Source organism: Myxine glutinosa, chromosome 12 (assembly GCF_964187855.1).
Source record: "Myxine glutinosa chromosome 12, kmMyxGlut1.1, whole genome shotgun sequence".
NCBI lineage: Eukaryota > Metazoa > Chordata > Myxini > Myxiniformes > Myxinidae > Myxine > Myxine glutinosa.
In genome coordinates, this window is record NC_136272.1 from 103,257,672 (window position 1) to 103,284,543 (window position 26,872).

General features: G+C 43.6%; 1 protein-coding gene across 2 annotated transcripts in view; it reads right to left on the bottom strand.

Annotated features, from left to right (window-relative positions):
* FLT3 (fms related receptor tyrosine kinase 3) overlaps positions 1–24,911 on the bottom strand; it is a 90,689-nt gene extending 65,778 nt beyond the window's left edge. The window contains exon 1 of one of the 2 annotated variants that reach the window (XM_068132259.2): positions 24,779–24,911. In XM_068132259.2, coding sequence (XP_067988360.2) covers positions 24,779–24,830 — 52 coding nt within the window. In that variant the 5' untranslated portion in view covers positions 24,831–24,911. Of the gene's footprint in view, positions 1–5,227; positions 5,250–24,778 lie in introns of those variants that run through there. The other variant, XM_068132260.2, reaches the window with a different exon arrangement.
* Between the last annotated feature and the right edge of the window lie 1,961 nt (positions 24,912–26,872).

Here is a 26,872-nt window from a genome sequence, read left to right on the forward strand (position 1 = left end):
GTTTTCTCCATGCTTCGGACACCAGGCGAGCTGCTCGGTGGTTAAAGTTGCTGTACTGGTACGTGTGAGTTTACACCTGGTAAAACAAATCCGAGGGTGTGTTGGCCCATTCCGGTGACTTTGAAAATTCATCATAACCGGCGAATTGTTTGCGTTGGTATGGTTCTTTGTCCAGTTGAATAACCTCGCTAGCACTTCCCTCTGCAGCAGGCACTTCTCAAACGAAGAGTCATTTTAGTTTCTGCATGCAGAGTGGAAACTTGAACCGAAAACACAATTGTGCATATTTCACCACACCCATGTCCAGTACCCCACCAACAGATGTTCCATGTACATCCCACTGATTGCCAACCCTTCCCCACACCCACAGATGCTCCATACATTCTGCCACCTACCCCTTACTTTTAACCTTCAACAACACCCGATACCCCCCCACCTTTAATTCAATTATCCAGATTTATGGGGGATGGATCAGAGATATAATTTAAGTGCCACAACCCCATTCTCTGCATCAAATGCCTGCACCCTCATCACTCTCCCTTCAACCACACATCTTCAAATCCAGAGGAAAAAGTGTAAGAGGGTGAAGGCTGGTTGGATGGCACGTCAGAGTTTAACTGATTGCTTTCGCCAGATGAATGAATAAATTGTCATTTATTTTCACTAAAATTATATTCAATCACAATCACTGCCCTAAAATATACTCAAGACTCTGCGAGAGCACGTTTATCACTTTGCGTAACAAAAAAAAATCCCAATGGAATTTTTCTCCCAAGGCCTTCAGGCTCGTGGATGCACTTGGACATGCATCACGTGCAGAACAAGGACATTAGGAGACACGACTGTACTTTTACATAAATTACAATGACATTAGGAGACAATCTCATAAACGGGATGTGAACCTGAGCCAAGTACTCGGTCAGATGTAGGAACAGTGCTGAAATGGTGGGGTTTGGGGGTAAGAGGAGCTGGCATATCTGCCTGTGAAGGTTAGGATAGTGCTCAGTGGGACTTATTCATTATTTATTCATTTTCTCTACAAGAGCGAGGCTCATGGAAAATACACACGCACAACAAATCACACAATACTTAGAATGACTTGTGCAACCAAAATCTCGCTTTGGCAAAGCCTTTACTCAAAAACATTGTAACAGGTTCAGGCAGGGGGGATTAAGTCATGAAAAAGCCCACGTTTCTCTGCGTCGACGTAATGTGATTAAGTCATACTTTCCAAGCGTTTTGGACAAGATGCCTGCTTTTTCTCACTATTACCGTTCAAATCCGTGCATTTCCAGCTAGGTGCGATGGGACGTTCAGTCACCGTTTGAATTGTGGCTGTTTGGGTTTCAAATGCATGGGTTCATGGTATTTCGCTTTTCATTTCCTTTCTTATTTATTTTTTAATTGTATCATCATGCACTTATTTAAGCATTCGATGGATGTTGTACAAGGGGCATTCAAAAAGTTTGACGAATGAGGTGCTTGCAATAGCCCAACAAGAAGTGTGCGTGTTATGGCTTGCAGGATGGCCTAGAGGTAAGCAAACTCGTCTCTAAGCTGTCTAGCCTGGGTTTGATTCCTGACCCAGATAGGAACTGTCATCACGGTATTTCTCAGGCATGGTGATTCATCAGTGTGTGTGCTGTCCCTCGGATTAACATTAAAAACTGGGCATCCTGTCTGCCGCCATTATTTGGAAGTTAAATATCTCACGGTCTCCTTTGCGAAGAGTAGGCGAGCTATGACGGACACCTTGAAGAAATTACAATTCATTTCTACAACTACTGCTGGGAAGGCAATGGAAAACCATCCAGCATATCCCTTGGCAATAAACTGCTTTGGCAATATCAACATTCTCTAACAGAGTATGGTACATAAGAAGGAAATTTTTTAAACATATATACATATACACACAAAATATTTATATCTTTTCTCATAATAAATTGAAGAGTAATTAAACATTGGAGTGTCTCGACTATTGAGAGTATCTTATTCGAAGAACCTCAACACCTAACATCAGTAAGATGTGACATATTGCTCAAAAATTACAATAGCGCCTCTGCTTTAAAGAACGGGTTTGAATGAAGAAGAAACCTCATTATGAAGGCAAAATGTGTAGTTGGTTGGTGAACATTGTAAACAATAACTGACAATTACACGTTGCAATGGACACGTTGTGCCCAACGGATGTGATCATTTGAACCCGTGCATACTGACACTGCGGAATCAAGAAATGTCTACGGACATGGTGCAGTCTCGAAAACAAAAACAAAAAAGTGATAAAAAAGAAAAAGAAAAAGAGCAATCAGAGATTGCAAACCCACGACAGGATGTATTTGTGGTTTTTAAGGCTTTTGAGTTAAAACAAATACAGCGGCCGAACCACGTGACCGATGACGTCATCATTTTTTTTTTCTTTTTTCCTAAACTAATTTATTCCTCAATTAAGCTAAAGAAATTTCATCTTGATAGGATAAAGTTTTGTACTTGTCGAATTATGACGTCATAATGGAGGCACCTATGACATCATCATTAACATATTTTATTCCCCATGGAGAGTTCTTTACAATGAGCCATGTCTCATTTTTTTCTATTCAGCACTTTCGGAGATATAGAGGTGCAAACGTTTTCGATTTTTCCAAGATGGCGGCCGAACCACGTGACCTATGACGTCATAATTATCATTAAAAAATTATACAGATGGAGTTGCACCTATGGTGAAAATTTCCTGTCAATCGGACCAATGGTTGCAGAGAAAATCATTTATTCTGTGCAGACAAAGACAAACAAACAGACAAACAAACGGACTCAAATGCAATACCCTCTCCTCTGGCGAGGGTAAAAGTGATGGAAAACCACAGGTGGGACGGATGGACGGACGAAGAGCAAAGATATAGCAAACCAAACCTATTGGAATGGGTATTCAGTATTTTTTTGAAACTCTGCAATGCACAACATACATCTAAACCTTTTTAACGGCACCGAACCCTAACGAAACCCACCGAACACTTGCGGAACCCCTCAAATTTGACAAAAAAATTAAGAATTGCATCTTAATGCGTTTTCTGTTCTTTTTGGGAGGCGATCTGGGAAATGTGTGGTTTTGTTTTGGCAAGGGCCACCCTCAAATCATTTTTGCATGCAAGCCTGCTCCTTTTCTTTGTTTTAATGTCCACCAGTTTCGAAAACGCATGCTCGCAGAGATACGTTGTAACGAACGGCGTGAGGATCTCAAGGGCAATTTTAGCGATGTGAGGATACCCTTCCATTTGGCAGCACCAAAACGTTGAGAGCATTGTTGTGCCGAAGAGTTGTTGTTGAGTCTGGCTCTGCTGAAGTTCGATGAGGTCGTCGAGGTATTGGTCGTTGACATCTGCCATTGCAATATCGAAAGTAAACGGCTGCCGCACCCATGCTGGGTATTGCTCTTGGTCAGGGAAGTAGCCGTTGGATGAGCTGGGAAAGTCATTCAAGTGCATTGCAATCGCTTGCTACAGCTCCCCCGGTACAGCAGTGCCTCCAACTTCAGACTCATCTTCGATCCCGCTCACGCACTTGTCCAGGAGCGAAAAGTTCGCAAAGTTGTCGTTCTCTGTTCGCCGCCTCCACAACGGTAACTTCTTTCGGAAAGCGCTCAGCTTTTCTTCAGATTCGATGACATTCACTTCACTGCCCTGCATCTGGCAATTGAGATGATTGGGTGCGTCTAAGATGTCAGCCAAGTACGCCAAGGCGAGGATGAACTCTGACTCTTGGAAGTGTCTTGCATGGCAATGCTGGTGTTCTCGCAAAAACAGGGCTAATTCTACACGCAAGGCAAAAACATGGCTCACTACCTTCCCTCGTGATAATCATCGAACATTAGAGTGGGAGAGAAGGACTTCGAATTCAGAGCCGATTTCATTGCACAGTTCTTTGAAGATGCAATGATTCAGAGCATGGCTTCGCATGTAATTCACAGTTTCAACGACGATTTTCAGAACATTGGCCAGTTTTGGAGGCAGGGTTTTTGAAGCCAGCGCATGTCTGTGCAGGACGCAGTGCGTGACAATGATGTGTGGTGCATCGGCTTTCACCAGCGCTACAAAACTGGAGTTGCATCCCAGCATGGCTGGAGCTCCGTCCAAGCAAACTGCAGACACCATGTTCCACGAGAGGCCGTTGCTTCTGAAGAAGTCGTCCACAAGCTTCTTCACGTCAGCTGCCTTCGTCGTTGTTGTGAGAGGCTTGCAGAACAGAAAGTCTTCCTTGATCTCGTCTCCTTTGACATAACGCACAAATAAGATGAGCTGGCTCAAATTCGAAACGTCGGTGGTCTCGTCGAGTTGAAGGCTGAATTTCGTCGGGCTCGCGACTAAATCTGCAACTACCTGGGCGAGGATGTCGTCGCTCATGTCGTCACTTCTGCATCTGATGGTGTCATTTGAGAGTGGAACGAGAGACAACTTGTTTTCAGCAGCTTTTCCCAGCATGATGTTGGCCATCTTCAACGCAGCGGGTTTGATGAGTGTCTCGCCAGCAGTGTGCGGTTTGCCCTGCTTTGCGATCAGGTATGCAACTCCATACGACGTGGTGATGATCGGTTTGTCAATTGGAACGAAGCCGAGAGTGGGCAAGGTAGCACTTGTGTCGAATCGGACTCTCTTCATCCAGCGTTGCGTCTTTGTACTGCCCCTCGCCGTGCAGTTTTTTGAAGTGTATCCGTAGTAATGCTGGTGCTAGGCTGGAGTTGCTCAACTTGACATTGCAAAGCATGCATTGAGGATGCTGACTTCCATCCCGTTCCGTCAAACACGTGAACCCGTACCGCACGTAATCCTCCGACCACTTCCTTTTTTTGCTCGACATACTGCAAAAAACCCCCAAAAAACTAACAAACTGATCTTAATTGAGTTCGGGCAAATAATTATATGACAAAAATTTAAAAAGGAACATGCTTAAATATAATCAGTACCCCTCTGAAAACTGAGAAATTTTAATGAAGAAAACATAACTTATAGTTACGATGACGGGATTTATTATCTACTCAACTCTATGTCACCTCAAATCCCATTATAATATTACATAGAAAACTGTGAATTGTTAGTTTTGAATTGCGACCAAAGGAGTTATATCACCTCCACCTACTTTTCTGAGTAATTCAATCATATTTTGTAATCACCATCCACTTTTGACTTTAATATAACTCTGAACCCACCCTGCATATCCACAAACATTTCCAACTTACTTTTCAATTAATCAGTAACTCCAAAGTAAGGCGCGACCAATGACACACGGCACACAGCAAGCTAATCGAGGCTATTCACTGGAATTTCCAAACACCTGCAAAGTGCAAAATCCAGTAAGTAAGTAAGCAAGTAAGCACCATCAACAGAATAATTAGCAAGTTGCTCATTGATTCAACTTACTACAGTCAGTGTGAAACAACTTATCTTAAACACAGACCAGAGAAACCATGAATGGGATGGGAATACAATTACAAATAACATTTCCATTCGTTCGTAACATACATAGCAAAATAATAATAATAATATTAATAATAAGCATAATTACACATAGATTCAAAATTGATACAAAACTAAAAACAAACAGAAAAAATTGCAATGCGTTTCAGAGGACCTCTGCCGAACCCATGAGACTGGCTCACTGAACCCCTGGGGTTCGGTCGAACCCAGGTTAAGAATCACGGATCTAAACATTAATGTACACATGTCTGTCCCTCTCACTCCAAGTCTAAAACGTTCGAAAAATTGATTGGACATTTTCCTTTAACCACCTGGGCAGAATACATCTCAGGTCCAAAAGATCACGCAATGACCATTCGTACTGTACAAGATTTGCACTTTCAGAAAATAAAGTTACAATCAAATACAAAGCAACTGCTGCACAGCATTATAAGAGATTCGTTTGATCTGTGGAGCGGTTATCCGCAATATCAGTCCAACCACAAGGCAGAGTTTCGATCCATTGTGACATGACACCAGAGTGCATGGTTTTACAACAGGGCGATATATTGAGGTGTTGCTTTATCATCTTTATACATTTAAGGCTCTAAAAGTCTGAAGTGCCAATCGCTAAAGTGCCATTAATTGCACCAGTCGCAGTTTCACATAAAACCGCAACGACACAGATCGAATTACTGCTTACACTGTCCCCATCACGAACGACTAAATCATTGTTAAACACATTAAAAATAAAATATCACAAATATGACATGATGACAACAATGCCTCCAATATCTCATGAGTTAGCAATAAGGTCCCGTCGATGACTAAAGTAATAAAAGGAATTTTTTCAGAATGTCCTTGATAAGGGTTAGAAAATAAACATCGATGCTCATTGTGCGCTTTGCGATAAGGACACGTGCAGCTGAACTGGTGCGGGCAGTCGGTCTCGGTACATATGTCGGCATCACATTATAAACAGTCTGGAATTTACGATAGGTATGAGTGGTTCGGCCCATAACAACCACCAGGCTCGCCTGGCTTCCCCGAGATGCAACTGCCAATCAGATATGGAATTTAATACTCCAAACAAATAATGAGGCAAATAAATAATGGGATTGCTGCCATACACACACACACACACACACACACACACACACACACACACACACACACACACACACACACACACACACACACACACACACACACACACACACACACACACACACACACACACACACACACACACACACACATATAGTTGCGGTTTTGAGAACCCTCACTTGTGTAAATAAATTCAACATCATTAAAGGTTAAAGGTAGCACCCCTAGTTAGTCCACAAGCAACACGTAGGCCACCATAGGATTCCAGTTATTTCATTAATATGTGTATAGGTAAGGCCGTGTTTCCAATAGTTGAATCTGCGTTGTGTCAATGAAATAAGAAGTAGGCCCCATTCCGTTCAGTTCGCAACCTCCCTCTCCAAGCGACGCCATTACGCGCCCTCTAGTCTGCCCATGGCCCCTCCCAAATTTGTTACGCGCCTTTGTTAGCAGCGTTCGCAGCCTCGCTGGGCTTCCGTCCAAACGCCACCATAAGCCACGCGGTGAGGCCCGAGAAAGGGGGCAAAACGCCAAGAAGAAGGTGTGGCCACGTCATCCAGCCATCAAAGGCGGAGCCGGTAAGCCCACACCAGCCAACCAGGGCTGAAGGGACATCGCCGACAGGCGTGGTTTTGGGCTCGAGGAGTGATTGCTTGGGCGAGTTATACAAGCACGAACGCAATGCCCTTTCACAGGACTTGTTGGAGGCGCGCGCATTGTAACGGGACTTACGCGGAGAAGGATTGGTGCGCAGAACTCGGACTTGGTCGGGAGAGTGTGCTGATCAAATAACTTGCCAGCGAGCGCATTGCATTGGCTTGAAGGAGAGATATGGCAGCGCTTGTTAAGGACTTGCTGGGAAACGCGCGTTGTATTGGACAATTGGGAGAGCGCACCTTTATCAAAGGAGGACTTGAGAGAGGGCGTTTGGCACAAGTGTGCACATATTACGTACGCAGGACACCAGCTTCCCCCGGCTATATAAAACTGTCCTGTCGCACTCATCTACACGCGGAGCTGCCTGCTGGGTTTCGCCGCTAGACCGGAGCCTGGACGCCATCGCCGGACCCTCTACCTGTTCCATCAACCATCTACAATCCCCGTGTGAGTGTGTATGTTTGTCCTGGGTATTAAGGATAAGACTGTTTTAAGACTGCCCTGTGTTCTGCTTCTTCCTCTTCCTATCCTGTAGATTCTTTTGTTTCCTCTTCTTGCTGTACATGTGTAATAAAATGCCCTGTTCTTGGTTTCCTCTTATCCGATCGCATCCGTCCTCTCATTGGGTAAACGTGGCACGATTAGGAACCGCTCAGAATCGGGTTTAGTCCTTTGTTAACGGCTCGGATCACGGATTGCTATCCGCTCGGCATTTTCCATCATATCCGTGGTTCGAGCGGGAGTTATTTCCCTGCTTCGCGGTCGGTGTTCATAATTAGGTATTTGGGACAAAATTGACCAATAACCCTACCCAATACCGACCGGAAGGAGCATTTAACCCCCAGGACTCGGGTCGGCCAGATAACAAGACAAGGGGATTAGCCCCCCCCCCCCTCCTTGATAAGGGGAGAGCCGACGTCCGAGATCCGTAACAATATATATATATATATATATATATATATATATATATATATATATATATATATATATATATATATATATATATATATATGTATATATATATATATATATATATATATATGTATATATATATATGTATATATATATATGTATATATATATATATATGTTATATATATATGTATATATATATATATGTATATATATATATATATATATATGTATATATATATATGTATATATATATATGTATACATATATATATATGTATATATATATATATGTATATATATATATATGTATATATATATATATGTATATATATATATATATGTATATATATATATGTATATATATGTATATCATATATATATATACATATATATATATATATATATATATATATATATATATATATATATATATATATATATAAATATAATGTGCGTGTGTGTGTTTATAAAGTCCTTATATAACTTTTAAAACTTTGAATGCACACATCGGAGCAAACTGTGAACAGTAAATTCAAGAAAAATTCATAAATGTTTTTACAAAATACAGTTCAGATTTCTAAGCTTTAACATAAACGCCATCTTTCGTAAAACATTGTTCAATCCGATTCTCCAACTTGTTGAAAACATTCTCCAGTTGCTAGATCAGTATGTAACAGGAATGGGAGAGGATGCATGGGGTGGAAAAGGATACAGAAAGAAACTCCCAGAAGGGAAAACTGGAAAATTTGAAGGAGGAATTTGGGTGAGGTTAATGAGGGTAGAAAATATCATGGATTTGGATTGGGCATGACGTGAGATGGTGATGAACAGCTGTCTTGAAAACCTTGAGGAAAGAATGACATTGAAGATGATGTGGAAGTTGATTCCATAGGCAGGAAAAAGATAGGAACAAATGAGTGAAGGTGAGCAGTGATCCTGGATTTAGGTAGTTTCACCAGAAGGGGGGGGGGGGGGGGGGGTGATGTGATTTAGGTAGTTTTGATGAGTAAACAATAGTTTTAACATCCAATATATATAAAGCCAGTTCGTTTTTGGATCATGTATGTGTGGACGGACTGCCGTTGCCCCATTGGTTGGACAACTCGTACAACTCTGTCCACAATTGTAACCTCAAAAAACATACATCATACGGCCGCCATTTTGTGAAGCCACATCGGCAGTGAGGTATCATACCATGCACGGAGGTATATAATAAACTGGAGAGCCAATGACGGCTGTCGGCTGAAGCTAGCGGAAGTTGCTTGGCGGCCATATTGGGAAGCCGATTGTGTCTGCGTCCGTGTTTGAATACGATGAATACGATCCAGTCATCAAAGCTTTCGCACTCACTCTTCAATTTTATTCTGCTAAAGGATACGACTATGTTCGAGAGACATTCGACTTGGCACTGCCAAGTCCATCCACAATCCGGAAATGGTACAGCGCAATTGATGGTTCACCTGGTTTTAGTGCAGTTGTATTCCAAGCACTAGAGAGCCGGTTTAAAGCAGAGAAGGAGACTGGCAAGAGAACACTGTGTAGCCTGATGTTAGACGAGATGGCCATCATGAAGGCAATTGACTTTTTAGGGGACAAGGTATTGGGGTACGTCGACATCGGAAACGGAGTCCAAGATGACAGTGCTCCCCAGGCCAGCAACGCACTGGTTTTCATGCTGGTTGCACTGAATGACAGTTGGAAAGTGCCTGTAGCATACTTTATGATAAATGGATTGTCGGGGAAGGAACAGGCGAATTTGGTGACACAATGTCTACTAAAATTGCATGATATCGGTGCAGAGGTGGTTTCCTTAACTTGCGATGGACCGTCCGCTCATTTGACAATGTTACGTGAGCTAGGTGCCGACATCACGCCGCAGAATGTGAAACCAACATTTCCCCACCCAGCAAATCCCGAAAAGAAAATTTGTGTTGTACTCGATGCATGTCACATGCTTAAACTTGCAAGAAACTGTCTTGGAAACTGTCTTGGATCCATGAAAATGATGGAGGATGGCAACAAAAAAGTCATCGCGTGGAAATACATCCAGGCACTCTTTGATCTGCAGAAGAGGGAAGGCTTGCGTCTGGGAAATAAGCTCTCCCGGAAACACATCGAGTGGAAGAGCAATGTCATGAAGGTGGACACAGCTGCTCAGACATTGAGCACTAGTGTGGCAGATGCAATTCGGTTTTGCAGGGACACTTTGCAACTATCAGAATTTCAGGGCAGTGAGGCTACCTGCCAATACATTGAAACATTGGACAAACTGTTTGACATTCTAAATTCTCGCAATCCATTGGCACGAAACTACAAGGCACCACTCATGACATCACGAGAAGGACTTTTCCTGCCATTCCTGGATACTGCCTACAGTTACTTGTCCAACATCAAAAACATGAATGGTCAAGTTATGACCAATATGCGTTTGAAAACCCCCTTCATTGGTTTCATGATCTGCATAGAGAGTGTCAAAATTTTGTATTTCACATATGTCAAACCTGCCTCATCTCCCCTGCGATACCTGCTCACGTACAAAATGAGCCAAGACCACATTGAACTTTTCTTTGGAGCGGTCCGCATTGCATGTGGAAGTGGGAATAACCCAACGGCCCGGCAGTTTGTTGCCGCATATAAGCGCCTCTTGATGCGACATGACATCAAGTCTGCAAGTGGGAACTGTTCTGCACAGGACTCAACCAGAATCCTGAATGCGGCTTCCTTCAAGTGCGTTGCAAAGCAGGCTGTGCCTGACGAGAGTCACGACATGTTGGTGGCCAGACGATACGACCTGGAGTTGAGATCGCCGGCAAAAGAGGACCACGACTATGCGGATATTCCAAATTTTGAGCAACTTTCCATCTTTACAGAGTCATGTGTTGGCTATATTGCCGGCTATGTGGTGAGGATGGTGAGGAAGACTCTGAAGTGTAGCCAATGTCTTTCTGCATTGACCAGTAACAACGAAGAATGGCAAACCACACCAATGTACAGCCTGATTGTTACCAAGAACAGGGGTGGCCTCATAGTTCCCTCGCACAGTGTTGTTCGTGTCTGTGAGGCGACTGAACGCTGTGTCAAGAGGCTCCTGGCTGTAAGCAATGGCAAAATGCCTCGTGAAAGTGGGATAAGAGGTGGCAATTTCCACTTCTGTCCTTTCTGAGGTCGGTCGGTCTACATTTGCTTCCTTGGATCGGCACATGTTTGACTGTGAGGCAGACAGCAACCATGTGTTTGCTTTAATACATTCTGTATCACAATCATACAGCAAGATACGTTTCCATCATGTTGTGAGAACACTCGATGATGACATGAAGGAAGAGCGCATCAGGAAAAAATATTGCAAACTGGTCCTGTTTGCTCACCAGTGAGGCAACACCAGAGCAAGCTGAAATATAAGAGCGACCTCATCTCTACATGGTGTGGGTGTGTTTTGTGGGTTAACTGTGAATTGTGTGGGTTAACTACATGACAGCGTTTCATGTCATTTATGTGACTGACTCACTGTTGATGTGTTGCTGACCCATGTCAGTGTGGAATAAACTCTGGTTATCATTATATCTGCGTGGTTTCTAACATCTCGGTAATAGAAACATACACATCTTAGTTACAATATAATGACTGAATTAAGTAACATCATATAACATGACAACAAATCAGATCTTTATATTGAGGAATATTATAGAACAAGCCAAAGAATGGCAAACGACGATGTACCTCAATTTTATAGATTTCTAGAAAGCTTTCGACTCCTTACCCAGAGAAAGTCTGGGTCATAATGAAGAAATACAGCATACCTGGAAAATTAGTGAACCTTGTAAAAGCCCTTTACCAAGACTTTCAATGTGCGGTCGTCGACCAAGGTGAAACAACAGAATGGTTCAAGGTGAAGACAGGAGTTAAACAGGGGTGTAACATGTCAGGATTCTTATTCCTACTAGTGGGTGATTGGGTCATGAGAAGAACGATAAAGAACACCGAGCGGTAATTTTGGGCACTTTTTTTTCAAACAAGCTCTAAACCATTGGATTCCCCAGGAAAAATGCGTCTGGAACCAACTTCAAACTTAATGAACACCATTTCCTTAAAGAACGGGATTCTGAGCCCGAATATCAGTTCAAATATTAGTATTCTATATTAATTAAATAGTCGGCGGTCCTAAAATTCGATCCAGCTGCATCATCAGTGCGCCACGCCTTTGCTTTGACAGGCTTACGATCGGTTCCCAATATGGCCGCCAGACTATTTCCGGTGGCTTCACGGCGGCTAATGCTGCGAGGTGGCCAATTGGCTCTCCATATTATATACCTCCGTGATACCATGGCCCAGTGCAATTGGAATTATCCGAGATATATAACTAGGAGGGTTTATATATGCACATAAGCATTGGGCATGTTTTTGCTTCATGTATGTACCCTTGATTATTTTTATTATTTTCAGAAGCGATCGTGGCAGCGCTCTGTGGCGTATATATACACCACCCAAAAAATGTATGAGCAAATTGTAAAATAAATGAAGGTTTTGTACATCATTTCAGTTATAGTCTGAGTTTTCAAGGCTGAATATTGTGAAAATACGGAAGGGTCACCCATCATAAGGATTAGGCACGTTCTTGTTTCATACATTAAATGTGGGTTGCAGCGGTCTATTGTCTATACACCGCCCAACTAAAGGGATGAGCAATTTTTTGTGTAATAAATGAAAGTTTTTGGGTGTAATTTCGGTTTTAGCCCAACTTTTCAAGGCTAAAATATACAGAAGGGGTTTCCTTCATGTATGTAATCCAAATAAAGGGGTGAGTAATTTACCTGATATTTGTTATTGCAGCTTTTTGTTGTTTTGCAGATTGCGTCTGTTGAGGTAATGTGTGTGTGTGTGACTGCATCATGGAAACCGTGTATTTTGTTGACGATCTATTTCCCCTCACCACTAATCCTCCCCAAGAAAAGTCTCATGTGCTGAACTGTGATTAAATTAATGTTTTTGTACGTACTTTCGGTGTTAGGCTGAGTTTTCAAGGCTGAATATTGTGAAAATACAGAAGGGCCGCCTGACATTTTAACGGGCTTTTCTGCTAGTATCCCCATAAAATAGTCCAATCAGGTCAACGAGGGGGCCAAGCAATTGGTCCACGTGTACCGATCCGCTTGTCTGGGAAGACGTCATTCAAGAATTGTCATTCATTCAAAGCATATGGCAGTGAGCACCATCTTGCTTGAAGAAGGTGCTATCTGAAAGATTTGATAATTATAGTTCAGTGGCAAAGAAATTCTGCAACATTGCAAATTGTTGTTCATCATTGCCTGGTGCTTCTTCAAAGACAAATTACCAACTAGAACGAGCAATCAAAGATTGCATACCCATGCCCGGACTTGTTTTGTGTTGTTCTATAGTTTGTATTTTATAGACATACTCACATTCTAATTGTACATAATTTATAGACGTACTCACATTGAGGACTGAATCAGAAACAAAGTACTGTTAAACTAGAGGTTTGTTTTCCGATTTGTGTTAAAATATAACATTCAATTGAAATAAGTTGTTCCTCGATCATAAACTGACTTTTGTAGACACAGACGGACAGGCGGACGTGAGGCAATTGCTTAACCCCGCTTTTCGCTTCGTGTTCACGTGGTAATTATGTGCGACTTCCTGAGAATGCACCAGATGTTGATTATGGACAGTCTTTCCGGTTATTAGACTTCCTGAGATTTCTCTGTCCCCCAAATGCGGTAATTGTTGTGGTTGACTACCACTGATGTGGAATGTTTCCTATTCAGAAAGCATCAACTTGTCAAGTAACCCAGGGGAAATGTTGATTTAACCACAGTAACACAGAATTATCAACATCATAAACAAAACATTACGAATTATGCTTTCATATATTTCAGTTTGCTTCTATCGTGCAAACATCCAAAGTTATTAAAGTTTAAAGTTGCACAATAACTTTCTGAAACGCATACAAACGCACGCACTTTCACGCATACAACTACATATACATATATACACATACACAACGATCGGTTAGCAACAAGTGTTGAACCCAATTATATTGTATATTAATGGCTCCATCGTCGGGACGCGATGATGGAACCATTTAAGAACTGTGGTTCTGTTCATAGAGAGAAAAAAATAAAATATTGTCGCGCGGACCCTTCCGGTTAAGACCAGGGACCACGGATGGACCAGAACAGATTTATTGGAGGCGACGACCAAACACGGATTTTGCTTATGTAGCGCGGGAGGAAGAAGGGAAGTGGAAGCTGTGGTAAAAGCGCTTACCTTCAGCGAATCGATGGCAGCCTCGATCCTGCAGGGAAATTAATGAACTTGAACAAAAGATTTAATGTACAAAAATAGAGATTTATTCCACGGAACCCGATAAGAAACGCGACGGTAATCAAATATACTAAATCCTATATTGGGATCCTACACACCGCACATCGAATACACACACAGGAATGGATGAATAAAATAAATAGTCATGTAAGTGTAAATGTGGGGAGTGAGTGCAGTCTTATGTCTGTGGTGCAGTGTCCGTTCAACGCGGCCCCGTCCGGCTCCAAGCTCCAATCCATCCACACTCTTCTAGGCCCGAGCCAACGCCCTCTCCGTTCGCACACGAGGTCCCGCCCGTTCACAGCACCGAGCCCCGCTCCCGCACAGGCACCGAGCACCGCTCCAAGCACAAGCACCGAGCACCGTTCCAAGCATCACGCAGATGGCGAGCCAACGACCACCAGGACCTCTCAAGACCAAGAAGAAGCGCAAGAGCTTCAAGCACGTCAAGACAGCCAGGGAGCGCAAGGGTTAGAGCTGCGCAAGATGGAAAATGTCGTTCGGCACGCCCTCATATAACCTGGGTTACGGTCAGCCTTGGCGTGCCACCCAATCAGTGCCTTCCACCAAACCTCCCAGCTCCTTCCCTCCAATCACAACCTCCTTCTTAGTTGCGTATTCACGCCTCCCGCACTGGTTGGCTGGAGGTTCGCGCCTACCGCGCTGACCAATCACAGGCCTCCTGGGCATGTTGCTATGCAAGTTCGTGATGCGACCGGCGGCAGCCATCATCGGCGGTGTCCTGGCCTGGTTTCCTGTCCGTTTTCTTCCAAAGTCATTGTCAGGCTAGGGAATTTAATTACTGTGTGCACTACAGGGCCTGTCTAAGTGTTTATATGGGTATGCATTGCCATAAGGGACAAAGGTTTGATTACCAGGTGCGACACACAAGGGCTGTTATCTTTAATCCCTACACTATTGAACACCTGAACATCCTGGTATGTTCACAGGTATACTCTTATCCCGACAAACCGCCTCAAACACAGAACTTATTACAAGGTAGACTCCCTATCACGACAGACGAAGCATGTTACCTATTCAGATCTACCTGACTAGATATTGCTCTACCCTACCGACATAACAATATATAACAAAATAAAGAGAATAAATAAATACCCACAAACATTTAATGTCCAAGAGATTGTACAGTATATATAATATCGCAAATCTAAATTTTTGTATATTTTGGGGAACGAATGCATGTTTTGGGGAAAATCCCCATCACTCATGGTTCAAGAGAACAAGTCCCCGTGCAACTAAGAATGACTTGAATACGCGACGAGAAAGTCCATCGTCCAGCACACAAAAAAGTTTGACTGACATTTATAAAATCAGTTTTCTACGTGTTTTGAAAAGTTGAGTAATTGAACCATCACACTTTAAAATTTTATACTTAGGGAGGCCATAAACTTCCTCAATCAAGAAATGTATCGCTTTGACTTTGACCCTCTCGACTAAAGATGTTCGCAATAAGTGAAAAGGACCAAAACCCCCCCCCAAAAAACCAAAAAAAACCTGGACATGTTGGAAAAAATACAAACCCCAAAAACAAATAAAAATTTTTTTTTTAAACCTGGACATGCAATTCCACGTTCCCCACCTTTTGTTTGAAAGTTTGAAACAAAGCAATCTCATGACCTCCATGGAAAGGACAAAAATATGAAATGTAAGTACGACAACGCCACAACACTTCAACGGGAAGCATAAATCAGACCTAGAGACCATTTGTCCCATTATGCCTGCATCATCTCATGTATACTGCAAAACCACAGAACGCTGCCAAGTGACTGGAGTATGTACTAAAGGACAAGACATAAGAGGCTGAGTGTCAAGGGTCATCCCAAAAGTTCAACTTTACCCTCCCCATCCCAACCAACCTACATTCATAACACAACAGACAGTACATTTGAAAAGTATTACTCATAATCACGCGACTCCACAGATGGCGTGGAGGCCCGTGTTTTTAGTACATGCAATTTTAGGTGTTTTTAGGACATGCAATGTCCAGCAATCTAACAACTTTTTGAACAAACAAATAAGTCTTCCTTTTGACGCGTCCCAAGGTATCCCCAAAGAAAAAGGTCACGTGGCGTTAAATCTGGACCCCCAGGGCATAATCTAAAAAAATTAATTAAAACAATTCCTATGATTCCGGACTTTTGAAATACCTTGCACTTTAATTCCCGAAATGAAACGGTTTGCGAAACTTGGCATTTGCCGGAAATATCAGGACATTATGAGTAAACACACCATACACTCACATGCAGAGGACCACTCCTTTTGCATTTTCAGATGCATGGGGCTGCCAAAGCAGTTTGCATTGGCTATTGGGCACACTCCTGGACAGGTCGCCACTCCATACAGGACACTTGAATTGCTCATTCTTCCCAGTAAGTTGGTACTCATTTTGTCAACCTTGGAAGGATGACAGGCTGAGTCAACCCACCTGGTGATAATTAAACGTCACGACAAGGGCTTGAACTCAGGACCCTGAGACCTCAAGCCAGCCACCTTAACCGTTAAGCCAAAAGCAGGCTTCACACCCACATGAACCACCTGGTCAATTTGTTAATAGTGCAAAAGCTGCTGCCCAGACAGCAAGCGGTGTAACCTGGTGTCAAGTAGCCTCCAGGGTAGACCAGACCACTTCCTACCGGCAAGAATTTGGAACTGAGCCAGGGTGCTGGAGATAACTGGCCTACTCTTTGCGAAGGACATTTTAGCAGATGGAACACCCAGTTTAACGTCCATCTGAGGGACCACACATTGATGAATTGAGCTTCGAACCGAGGTTGGACAGCTCAGACGCGAGTGCACACACCTCTAGATTATCCTGCCAGCCCATACACAAGTTTGCGTTAATCTTGATCTTTTACTGAAAAAAAAAAAAAAGTTGCCCAAAAAAAGTTTTTAGGACGATCCTGGTAAACGCCTTTTCGCTACACGATATTAGTCAAACATGTATCACACACGCATGAGGAGAGCTGATTATACTGGCTCAAGGATCTTCTCCTTTCTGGGTCCAACCCAACCAAGGTTACTCAATGAACATCAACCGTGTTTTCTCAAAATGCAAATTACTCTTGGAAATCCAAACCAAGAGGGAAAAACACAAACGTGTTGGCGATTAAAATCTGTCCTTCGTTGTGCAGTTGCCATTTCGAAAATCGTTTTTACGCCATTTCCCCCTCTCGGGCAAGTTGTACAGCAGACACTACAAATGTCTCATCAAATGTCCGCTTTGGGAAGAGTTTGACATCCACATCGCATGGTCCTCAAAACTACACGTTGGTCCAAAAACTTCATCTTCATACTGTAGGGATATTTAAGAGGAGTTTTTAAGATATTGCTTTGACCTACGTGTCATTGCTTGTGGAAAGACATATCGGACGATGAAATGCCAAATGTCTCGTCAAATGCCCTCCTTGTTCGCAAAAGCAGTTGGAAATACCATCTTAACCTTTCCTCAAAGGATGCTAAGGGATACACTGCATGCACTCACTCACCCCTGGACAGGCTCAGGTGTTCAATTCATGGATATTGTCAAAGTTTGAGAAAAAGCAAAATGGAGGGAGGAATAAACTAGAACGGCACCTGGTAGAGAGCATACATCCACCAGGGTGAACAGTTTACGTTTTGTATCCCACTGATAGGTCAGATCTGGATCCGGACTTGAACCAAAATCTAATCAGCTTGTTCTTGTCGTCTCACCAACACATCCAGCTAGTTTTGTCATAACTTGTCCATAACTTTTGGAAATATCATGTTATATATCGTTTTTGGCACAATCACTGAATGGTGAAGAATCAGTAAATGGTGAAGAATCAGTAAATGGTGAAGAATCAGTAAATGGTGAAGAATCAGTAAATGGTGAAGAATCAGTAAATGGTGAAGAATCAGTAAATGGTGAAGAATCAGTCAATGGTGAAGAATCAGTCAATGGTGAAGAATCAGTCAATGGTGAAGAATCAGTCAATGGTGAAGAATCAGTAAATGGTGAAGAATCAGTCAATGGTGAAGAATCAGTCAATGGTGAAGAATCAGTCAATGGTGAAGAATCAGTCAATGGTGAAGAATCAGTCAATGGTGAAGAATCAGTCAATGGTGAAGAATCACTTTTTTTCTTCTTTTTTTTGTATGCAAGATAGAGGCTCGTGTCGGAGCTAACATTGATCACAAAAAGACAAACTGACACAGAAAACATAAAACATACACTACCGGTCAAAAGTTTTAGAACACCTCAATTTTTCCAGTTTTTATTGAAATTTACGCAGTTTAATGTCTCGATGTACTCTGAAATTAAGCATAGAACAAATAAACAATTGGAGATAAAAAGAAATCATAGAATCATTTTGTTTAACAAAATTTAATTTAAGTTTTTGACTCAGCAAAGTAGCCACCTTTTGCAGATATAACCGCCGAACACACTCGTGGCATTCTTTCTACAATGGAAATCAAATATTGTTCGGGAAGTTCTTCCCAACACTGTTGCAGAAGTTCCCACAAATGTGTTGAACTTGTAGGTTGCTTTGCTTTCACCCTTCTGTCCAGTTAATCCCAAACCAGCTCGATGGGGTTTAAGTCTGGAGACTGTGCTGGCCATTCCATGATTTGAAGCCGACCGTCTTGTTCTTTTCCTCGAAGGTAGTTTTGACATCGCCTGGAGGTGTGTTTAGGGTCATTATCTTGCTATAGCATGAACCCCTGACCAACGAGGCGTATACCAGAGGGTATTGCATGGCGCTGCAAAATGCTGTGGTAGCCCTTTTGGTTCAAGGTGCCAGTCACTCTGTGCAAGTCGCCGACTCTGGATCCAGCAAATGAGTCCCAGACCATCACGCTTCCTCCTCCATGATTTACAGTTGGTGTCACACACTGAGGAACCATCCTTTCGCGTACTCGACGGCGTACAAAAACCCTGCGTGATGAACGAAAGATTTCAAATTTCGATTCATCGGTCCATAAGATCTTCTTCCAGTCTTCATTAGTCCACTGGCGGTGCTTCATGGCCCAGGCAAGCCTCTATCTTATTTTGCCATCTTAGCGATGGCTTTCTTACTGCCACTTGACCTGTCAAACCTGCAGATCGAAGTCTTCTCTTCACAGTTGAAACTGAGACTTGCTTACTTTGACCAGTGTTAAGCTGTGCTTGAAGCTGTTGTCCTGTGAGCCGCCTATCACGCAAGCTGTTGCCTCTCAGAAACTTGTCTTCTGATTCTGTTGTGGCTTTGGGTCTGTCAGACCTCTTCCTGTCAGAGTTTCCTCCAGTTTCCAATATACTACTTCCTGCAGTGCAATATTGTCCAAATAATGCTTCAGAGGGTGTAATAACAGTCTGTTCCAATACTGCTTTTATACAGACAGGGGGTTTGTAATCAAGTAATCAGCAGAGGTTGGGACACCTGTAGGAATTGTTTGCATCAACTTTCAAGGCTTAATTTACTTACATTGCTGCAGAACAGCTGTAAGTTGTTAACCCATTACTTGTTCCCTGAAGAAGGCCTTTTTTTTTTTTTTTACAATATAACTGTGCAATTTACATTATTTTCCCGTTTTTGCTAACCGAAACTTTTTTTTAACCTCGAGCAGTTTACTGCTTACCTTTGTATCATTTCAGGTTATTCACTGGACATTAAACTGTGTAAATTTCAATAAAAACTGGAAAAATTGAGGTGTTCTAAAACTTTTGACCGGTAGTGTATGATAAAGTGAGCGGGAGAACAATATGGAGAGCAGGGACATCGGGAGATCTGTGGGAGGGAGAGGGCTTGGGGGGAGGAGGCGTGACGGGGTGGGAGAGGGGGGTGGCGGGGTGGGAGAGGAATAAAACATGGACACTGCTCAGACTTCCAGGAAAGAAGTCGGTATTTCAAAAAAGTGGATCTGGGGTGAATTAACGGAGGTAGAAAAGATCAAGGTATTGGATGGGGGAAGATAAGAGATGGTGGTGAACAGCTCTTTTAAAGACCTGGAGGGAGGAGTGGGATTGAAGAGAGTGAGGGAGTTTGTTCCAGAGGCGGGAAAAAAGAGGAATGAAAGAGTGAAGGTGAGCAGAGAGTCTTGATTTTGGCAATTTCACCAGAAGATGGTTGCTGGCAGATCTTGTGCGACCTGTAGGAATATTTGGCGGACAGAGCACAGAGCTGGGGGAGCAAGATTTTAAAATTCTCGTATATGGATCGGATCCATATTCGGATCTTCACCAAAATCAGATTGTGTGTGTGTCACACACAAACAGAGACACACACACAGAGACACAGACAGACACACAACCTGTCCACAAAGTTCGAGCTGAATCCATCCACAACTTTTTGAGATATCCTGCTATATATCGGGTTTAGCCCTATCTCTCAATGGTGAAGAATCAATTAAAAAATTCTATGATCTGGATCCGGATTCGGATCTTAACCCAAATCAAACAATTTCGTCTGTGTCACACATCCAACTTCTCCACCAAATTTCGTCCGAATCCGTTCACAACTTGAGATATCCTGTTCACAAACAAACAAACAAACAAACAGACACAGACACTCGATGGCGGAGGTAAAGATACACAAAATTCTTCGACTCGCACTACACCATGAACCCTGAACCTCTCAGCTGGGATCACATGCCGGCGGAGGAACAAAAACTCCAGCTGCACAAACTTCACATGTACAAACTAGAAGAAGGCAGTGGGTTCCTCGATAGCCGTCGCTGGAACAAACTGCCACACACCTGGAAACTCAGGTGCGCACATGACGCACCACCTTGCGAGCACACGACCCTGCGTCTGTTTACACTTCGCAGCACAAACTGCTTCCACCCAGAGTCAATGGGAATGCGTGCGAGGCTCCCCCGGGTAGCGTGTATCGCGTTATTAATCGTTAATGCCACAACTTGATCACGTTACGTTTCACCATCTTGTGGAAAAATTAAGGGTTAATATTATCACACACTTCATGCACGTTTTCCAGTGATATTAAATCATCCGATATCAGTGTGCATCTGCAGGTGAGATTGCGCATGTGCAGCGGAGGTTAAAACAAAATAAATCGAAAGCAGAGTGAAACAGTAGAGGTTGGGACCGTGATGGTGGAACAAGACATCTGAAGCTGGAGGTCACTATCGCCACAAAGTGCAAATTGTAATCTGTCATTCCCTCAAAGCATGACGTCTATTGTGTGTATGTACAATAAAACACACACACACACACACACACACACACACACACACACACACACACACACACACACACACACACACACACACACACACACACACACACACACACACACACACACACACACACACACACACACACACACACACACACACACACACACACACACACACGAAGGAGGATGTGAATACTTCGAGACCCCTGGAGGGCCTCCGTTCACCTTCTGAAACCCGCATTTGGAGATAGCAACCAACGAGAGACACACACACACCTTCCGTTTTCAAATCCTGGTACTTGGTCATTTTCCTGATTTCCGCGCTCCTTTGTGACGGCCAGAAACACCCTAAAATGATCCCGATCGACACCAATGCATCTCCTGTATTGGTACATATTTATTCCAACTGGGGGGCCAGGGAGAGGAGACAGGTTGTGAAATTAATCCGGGTGAAAGGAATTTTTCTCTTCCCCAATATTCCCTGCCAATGAGCCGCAGAGAGTGAAGCCAGATATGGAGCTCCGGGCACAGAGCTGCCGAGCTTTGGCCAGGGAGCAGCTGGCAGGCTGCCCGCCATCCATCCGCACACGTGCCGGGCTCGGCGGAGCCTCGAGGTGGCGAATGTTGTGATAGGTATCGAGCTAATTGAAGAGTGTTGAGTCAAAGGTACACACCAAGTTGTGAAAACCACCTCTCTGGAGTTTGTGCAGCAGGAGTAGGGCAAGTGCTTTACCAAAATGCCATTATCAAAGGCTTTCTGGTTACCTGTCCTTCTTTAAACTACAATTATCCGATGCAACAATGTCATCATTATAATTGAGACTTTTTGTTGATCTGTGATTTTCTTTAAACGACTATAGTCATGATGTTATCATTACAGTTTAAGGGGAGCAGGACATTATATGCATCCTGCAATTGGCGACACGCTTTTATGGGCCTAATCTATTTATGACGTACTCCAAAATGGTGGGAAATGTAACTTTTATATCCGACAAACTAACAAACATGCCCTTCAATCACCACTTCCCAATGGAATAAGTAATGCCACCTCAATGCACTGATGTGGACAACGACACAAGAATTGCTCGCATCGTGAACCCATTGAATCTGGTCCCTGTACCCTTTGACAGAGGGCAGAGACCTCTGATCAACTTAGCAGACCATGAACGACGGGGGCTATAGAACCGACCATCGCACGACATTTTGGATGGACCGATGTCCGAGACGAGCGACGGGATGGGGAATCTTCGCGACTGCACAGCGTGCTATTGCGCAGAGACAACAAGCACAAGCGAAGCAGGGATGCACATGCGTCGTCACAACGAGGCGTGCACCCGTCACAACGTCTTCACGTTGACCTTCGAGGGCGAGCGGTCACCCATCGGTGCATTCGATCCTCATCCCCAGCATGAAAAGGAGAATTCCCATGGGACAACGCCGGCGGTATCGCAGCTCGGATCCTTTGGCGAGTGGCCGGAGTCGGGCGATCGATTGGTGCGGCTCACGGCTCGGCTCGCGTTGCCAGGCGCGATGATTCACCTTTATGTTTCGCGTTGTGTACATGACGCAGTGAGCAAGTCAAGCGACACATGGTTGGTACAAGGGTTGCGTGTTATGGCATGCTGGGCTCGACACCTAACTTTTCATCGACTCGCAAAGCAACGCACAACCACTTCATAGCACCAACATTGCTGCGCTCTCTCCCTCTGAGCGACCACCTCCTTTCTGCGACCATTTTGCACTCAAACAATGGCCGTTCAGAAGAAATGTTCCCATAAACCAGACTAGGATCTCACATACTCCCATACATCTCCATAAACCAGACTAAGATCTCATACTCCCATAAATCTCCATAAACCAAACTAGGATCTCACATACTCCTATAAATCTCCATAAACCAGACTAGGATCTCACATACTCCCATAAATCTCCATAAACCCGACAAGGATCTCATACTCCCATAAATCTCCATAAACCCGAAGAGGATCTCACATACTCCCATAAATCTCCATAAACCCGACAAGGATCTCATACTCCCATAAATCTCCATAAACCAAACTAGGATCTCACATACTCCCATAAATCTCCATAAACCAGACTAGGATCTCACATACTCCCATAAATTTCCATAAACCAGACTAGGATTTCACGATCAACCATACTCCCATAAAAATCCATAAACCAGACTAGGTTCTCATGATCAACCATACTCCCATAAAAATCCATAAACCAGACTAGGTTCTCATGATCAACCATACTCCCATAAATCTCCATAAACCAGACTAGGATCTCATACTCCCATAAAAATCCATAAACAGACTAGGATCTCACATACTCCCATAAATCTCCATAAACCAGACTAGGATCTCATACTCCCATAAAAATCCATAAACAGACTAGGATCTCACATACTCCCATAAATCTCCATAAACAGACGAGGATCTCACATACTCCCATAAATCTCCATAAACAGACTAGGATCTCACATACTCCCATAAATCTCCATAAACCAAACTAGGATCTCACATACTCCCATAAATCTCCATAAACAGACGAGGATCTCACATACTCCCATAAATCTCCATAAACAGACTAGGATCTCACATACTCCCATAAATCTCCATAAACCAAACTAGGAGCTCACATACTCCCATAAATCTCCATAAACCAGACTTTATCAGCAGACTCTGTAGCAGAGCATCCACTTCGGGTCTGGGAGGTCGATGGTTCGAACCCCCAGGTGATTCATTCCAAAGATGCGTGCTGCTTCCTTGCTTGACCAAAAGGACAGCACACGGACAGAAAAAAACATCGGATAGCAATACAATACTTGATGGACCCAGTGGCATCCTTCTGTGTTGAGGTTCCTTGCAAGGAATGCATGTTATAATTAAAAACAATAGTTTGCAACTCACGTTTAATAAATAAATAATAATAAAAAAAAGTAAAATAAATTCGCATTTTCGAGCACCTTTCATTGAGCCACGAACTTTGCTTTAACAATAACCTGACGACAATTTCGAGTTAGGAGTCCTGAGTTTCGACCCTTTAACTTGGCTTCCCTTGTAAGCGAATTTAAAGTTTAACCCTACGTTCACGCCACGACCGGTGCTTTAAAAGCACCAGTCTGTGCCCCGGTGCTCGCACGGTCCCACACCTACCTGAAAGCACAGCTGCGCAAAGCAGCGCTCGCAGAGTCCACTTTGTAAGCATCGTGCGGGAATCATGAAGGAACCGCGGCCGATGAATCTGGGAAACCAGTGCGCGTCCCTCCTGCTGTTTATACGAGAGCTCGTGCGTGCGGCGTGACGTCACATGGGGGAGGCGGGGCCTAGGGCGGTCCCAGGCGCTGCTTGCGCCATGGGCAGTGCACCTGTCCGCTCCTCTCCTCTCCTCTCCTCATCCCTCCAGGCTGATCGTGGGAGACGCACCTCAGCACCTGTTACAATCATCGTGACAAATTCGCATTATAACTACATAGACTTGCATGGTGCCATGACGTATATCACTCCTTGATGGACAATGTGGCGGGATTGAGAAGAGGAGAAGCAGTCAAAGGTGATGGGGGTGTAAGTAGAAAATGAATACATTTTTAAAACCTTAACCATTTCATTTACATAACAGATTGAAGGTACAATATTTTATTTCTAGGTAAACGTCCATGTTGTGAACATGTCGGGTTTCTCGAGCATCCCTCCCTAATAAGTGAGAAAGCCACTAGTTTTGTCCATCTGGGAATGACGTATATATTTAGGCTCAGACCCCCTTTGGGATTCTAAACCATTGCGGTTGCAAGTCGTGACATATTGCTGGAGCTTGTTTAGCTTTGAAGGTGAAAAACGAATCGATAGCGTTAGTCATTTTAATAAAGAGAGCATGGGAGGCGGGGTGGAAAATGGGGGAATGCTGGGATGCGGGTTCTTCTTCCTCACAAGCTCTCTGTCATTCCGGGAAATTAAATCGGGAGATGCGCGCTGTACACACTGCCGAGCAGGATCGCGTCGGAATATCCGAGACAACCTCTGGACTCGGGCCAGACCTTGCTCTCCTCCGGCACACTGACCGAATCGGGGAAGATGCCGATACATTCGGGATGTATTTGGGCCATTTCGATATCAATCTACGGATAACAAGGTGGTCCTGCACCTGGTCTCCAACAGCAACGTCTAACGGATTTTGGAGTAACAGGTTTCAACCGTCGAATTGACCTTAGGACTTAGGTAAACAAACCCCCTCGTGATCCCTCCCCTCCCAACCTATAGTACATTCCAACCGAGCACGTTGGATTATTCCAATGAAGACAGCATTCTGGGAGCATGATGACATCCTTTTATACTATGACCAGGAGACTCGGTAAAGCCGAGCTGAGTGTGACATCGACTGTACGGTCCGAATCCCGACTTGCATTCTGTCTCTACATTGCCTGAATCGAGTTTGTTTGGAATAAATTCCCATCATTTTATCAAGTCCTTTAGATCTCCAACAGAAGTTTCTACGATAGACAGAAACGTTAAAGAGGTGGGAGGGTGCGTTTAAAATAAAAATAAAAAAAAATAAAAAAAAATAAATATATATATATACAGACTTGGCATTTAATATGGGATATATTTTTTTATGGTTCTTTAAACAAAGACATCACCGAAGGGTAAAAGAAACTCACCAGATTGATATACTGAGTTCAGAAAGTAAACCCAAGTCAAGAAAAAAAAAAATGATCGCTAGCTGCACCGGTTAGTCGGCAATGGCCGGACCAAGTCAGCTAATCAGCTTTGGGCTGAGTGGCAGCAACTGACAAATGTGCCTGTATCCAGAAGGCTAGTCAACCAACGACTGGTTCAAGCAGGCTATCGTGCCAGGCGTCCCCTGAGAAAGCCACGCCTGACCAGACAACACAGCCAGCGCCGATTGCAGTGGGCCAGAGTGCACCGTCAATGGCAGCCAGGACACTGGAATCACGTGACTTTCAGTGACGAGTCTAGATTTCTGGTCTATCATCAAGATGGCCACGTCTGAGTGCACAGACAAGTGCATGAAGCCCACAACGAAGATTGGATAGTGCCAAGAGTGCAGGGCTGGAGGTGGTGGGGTGACCGTTTCGGCTGCTTTTCATGCAGGGGGCAAAACTGACCTGGTTGTTCTGAATGGAAACCTGAACCAGTTCAAGTACAGGGCCATTCTGGAAGAAACATTGCTTCCATTTGCTCGTGCAGCCTTTCGAGGAAACTTTGTCTTCCAAGATGACAATGCACGGCCTC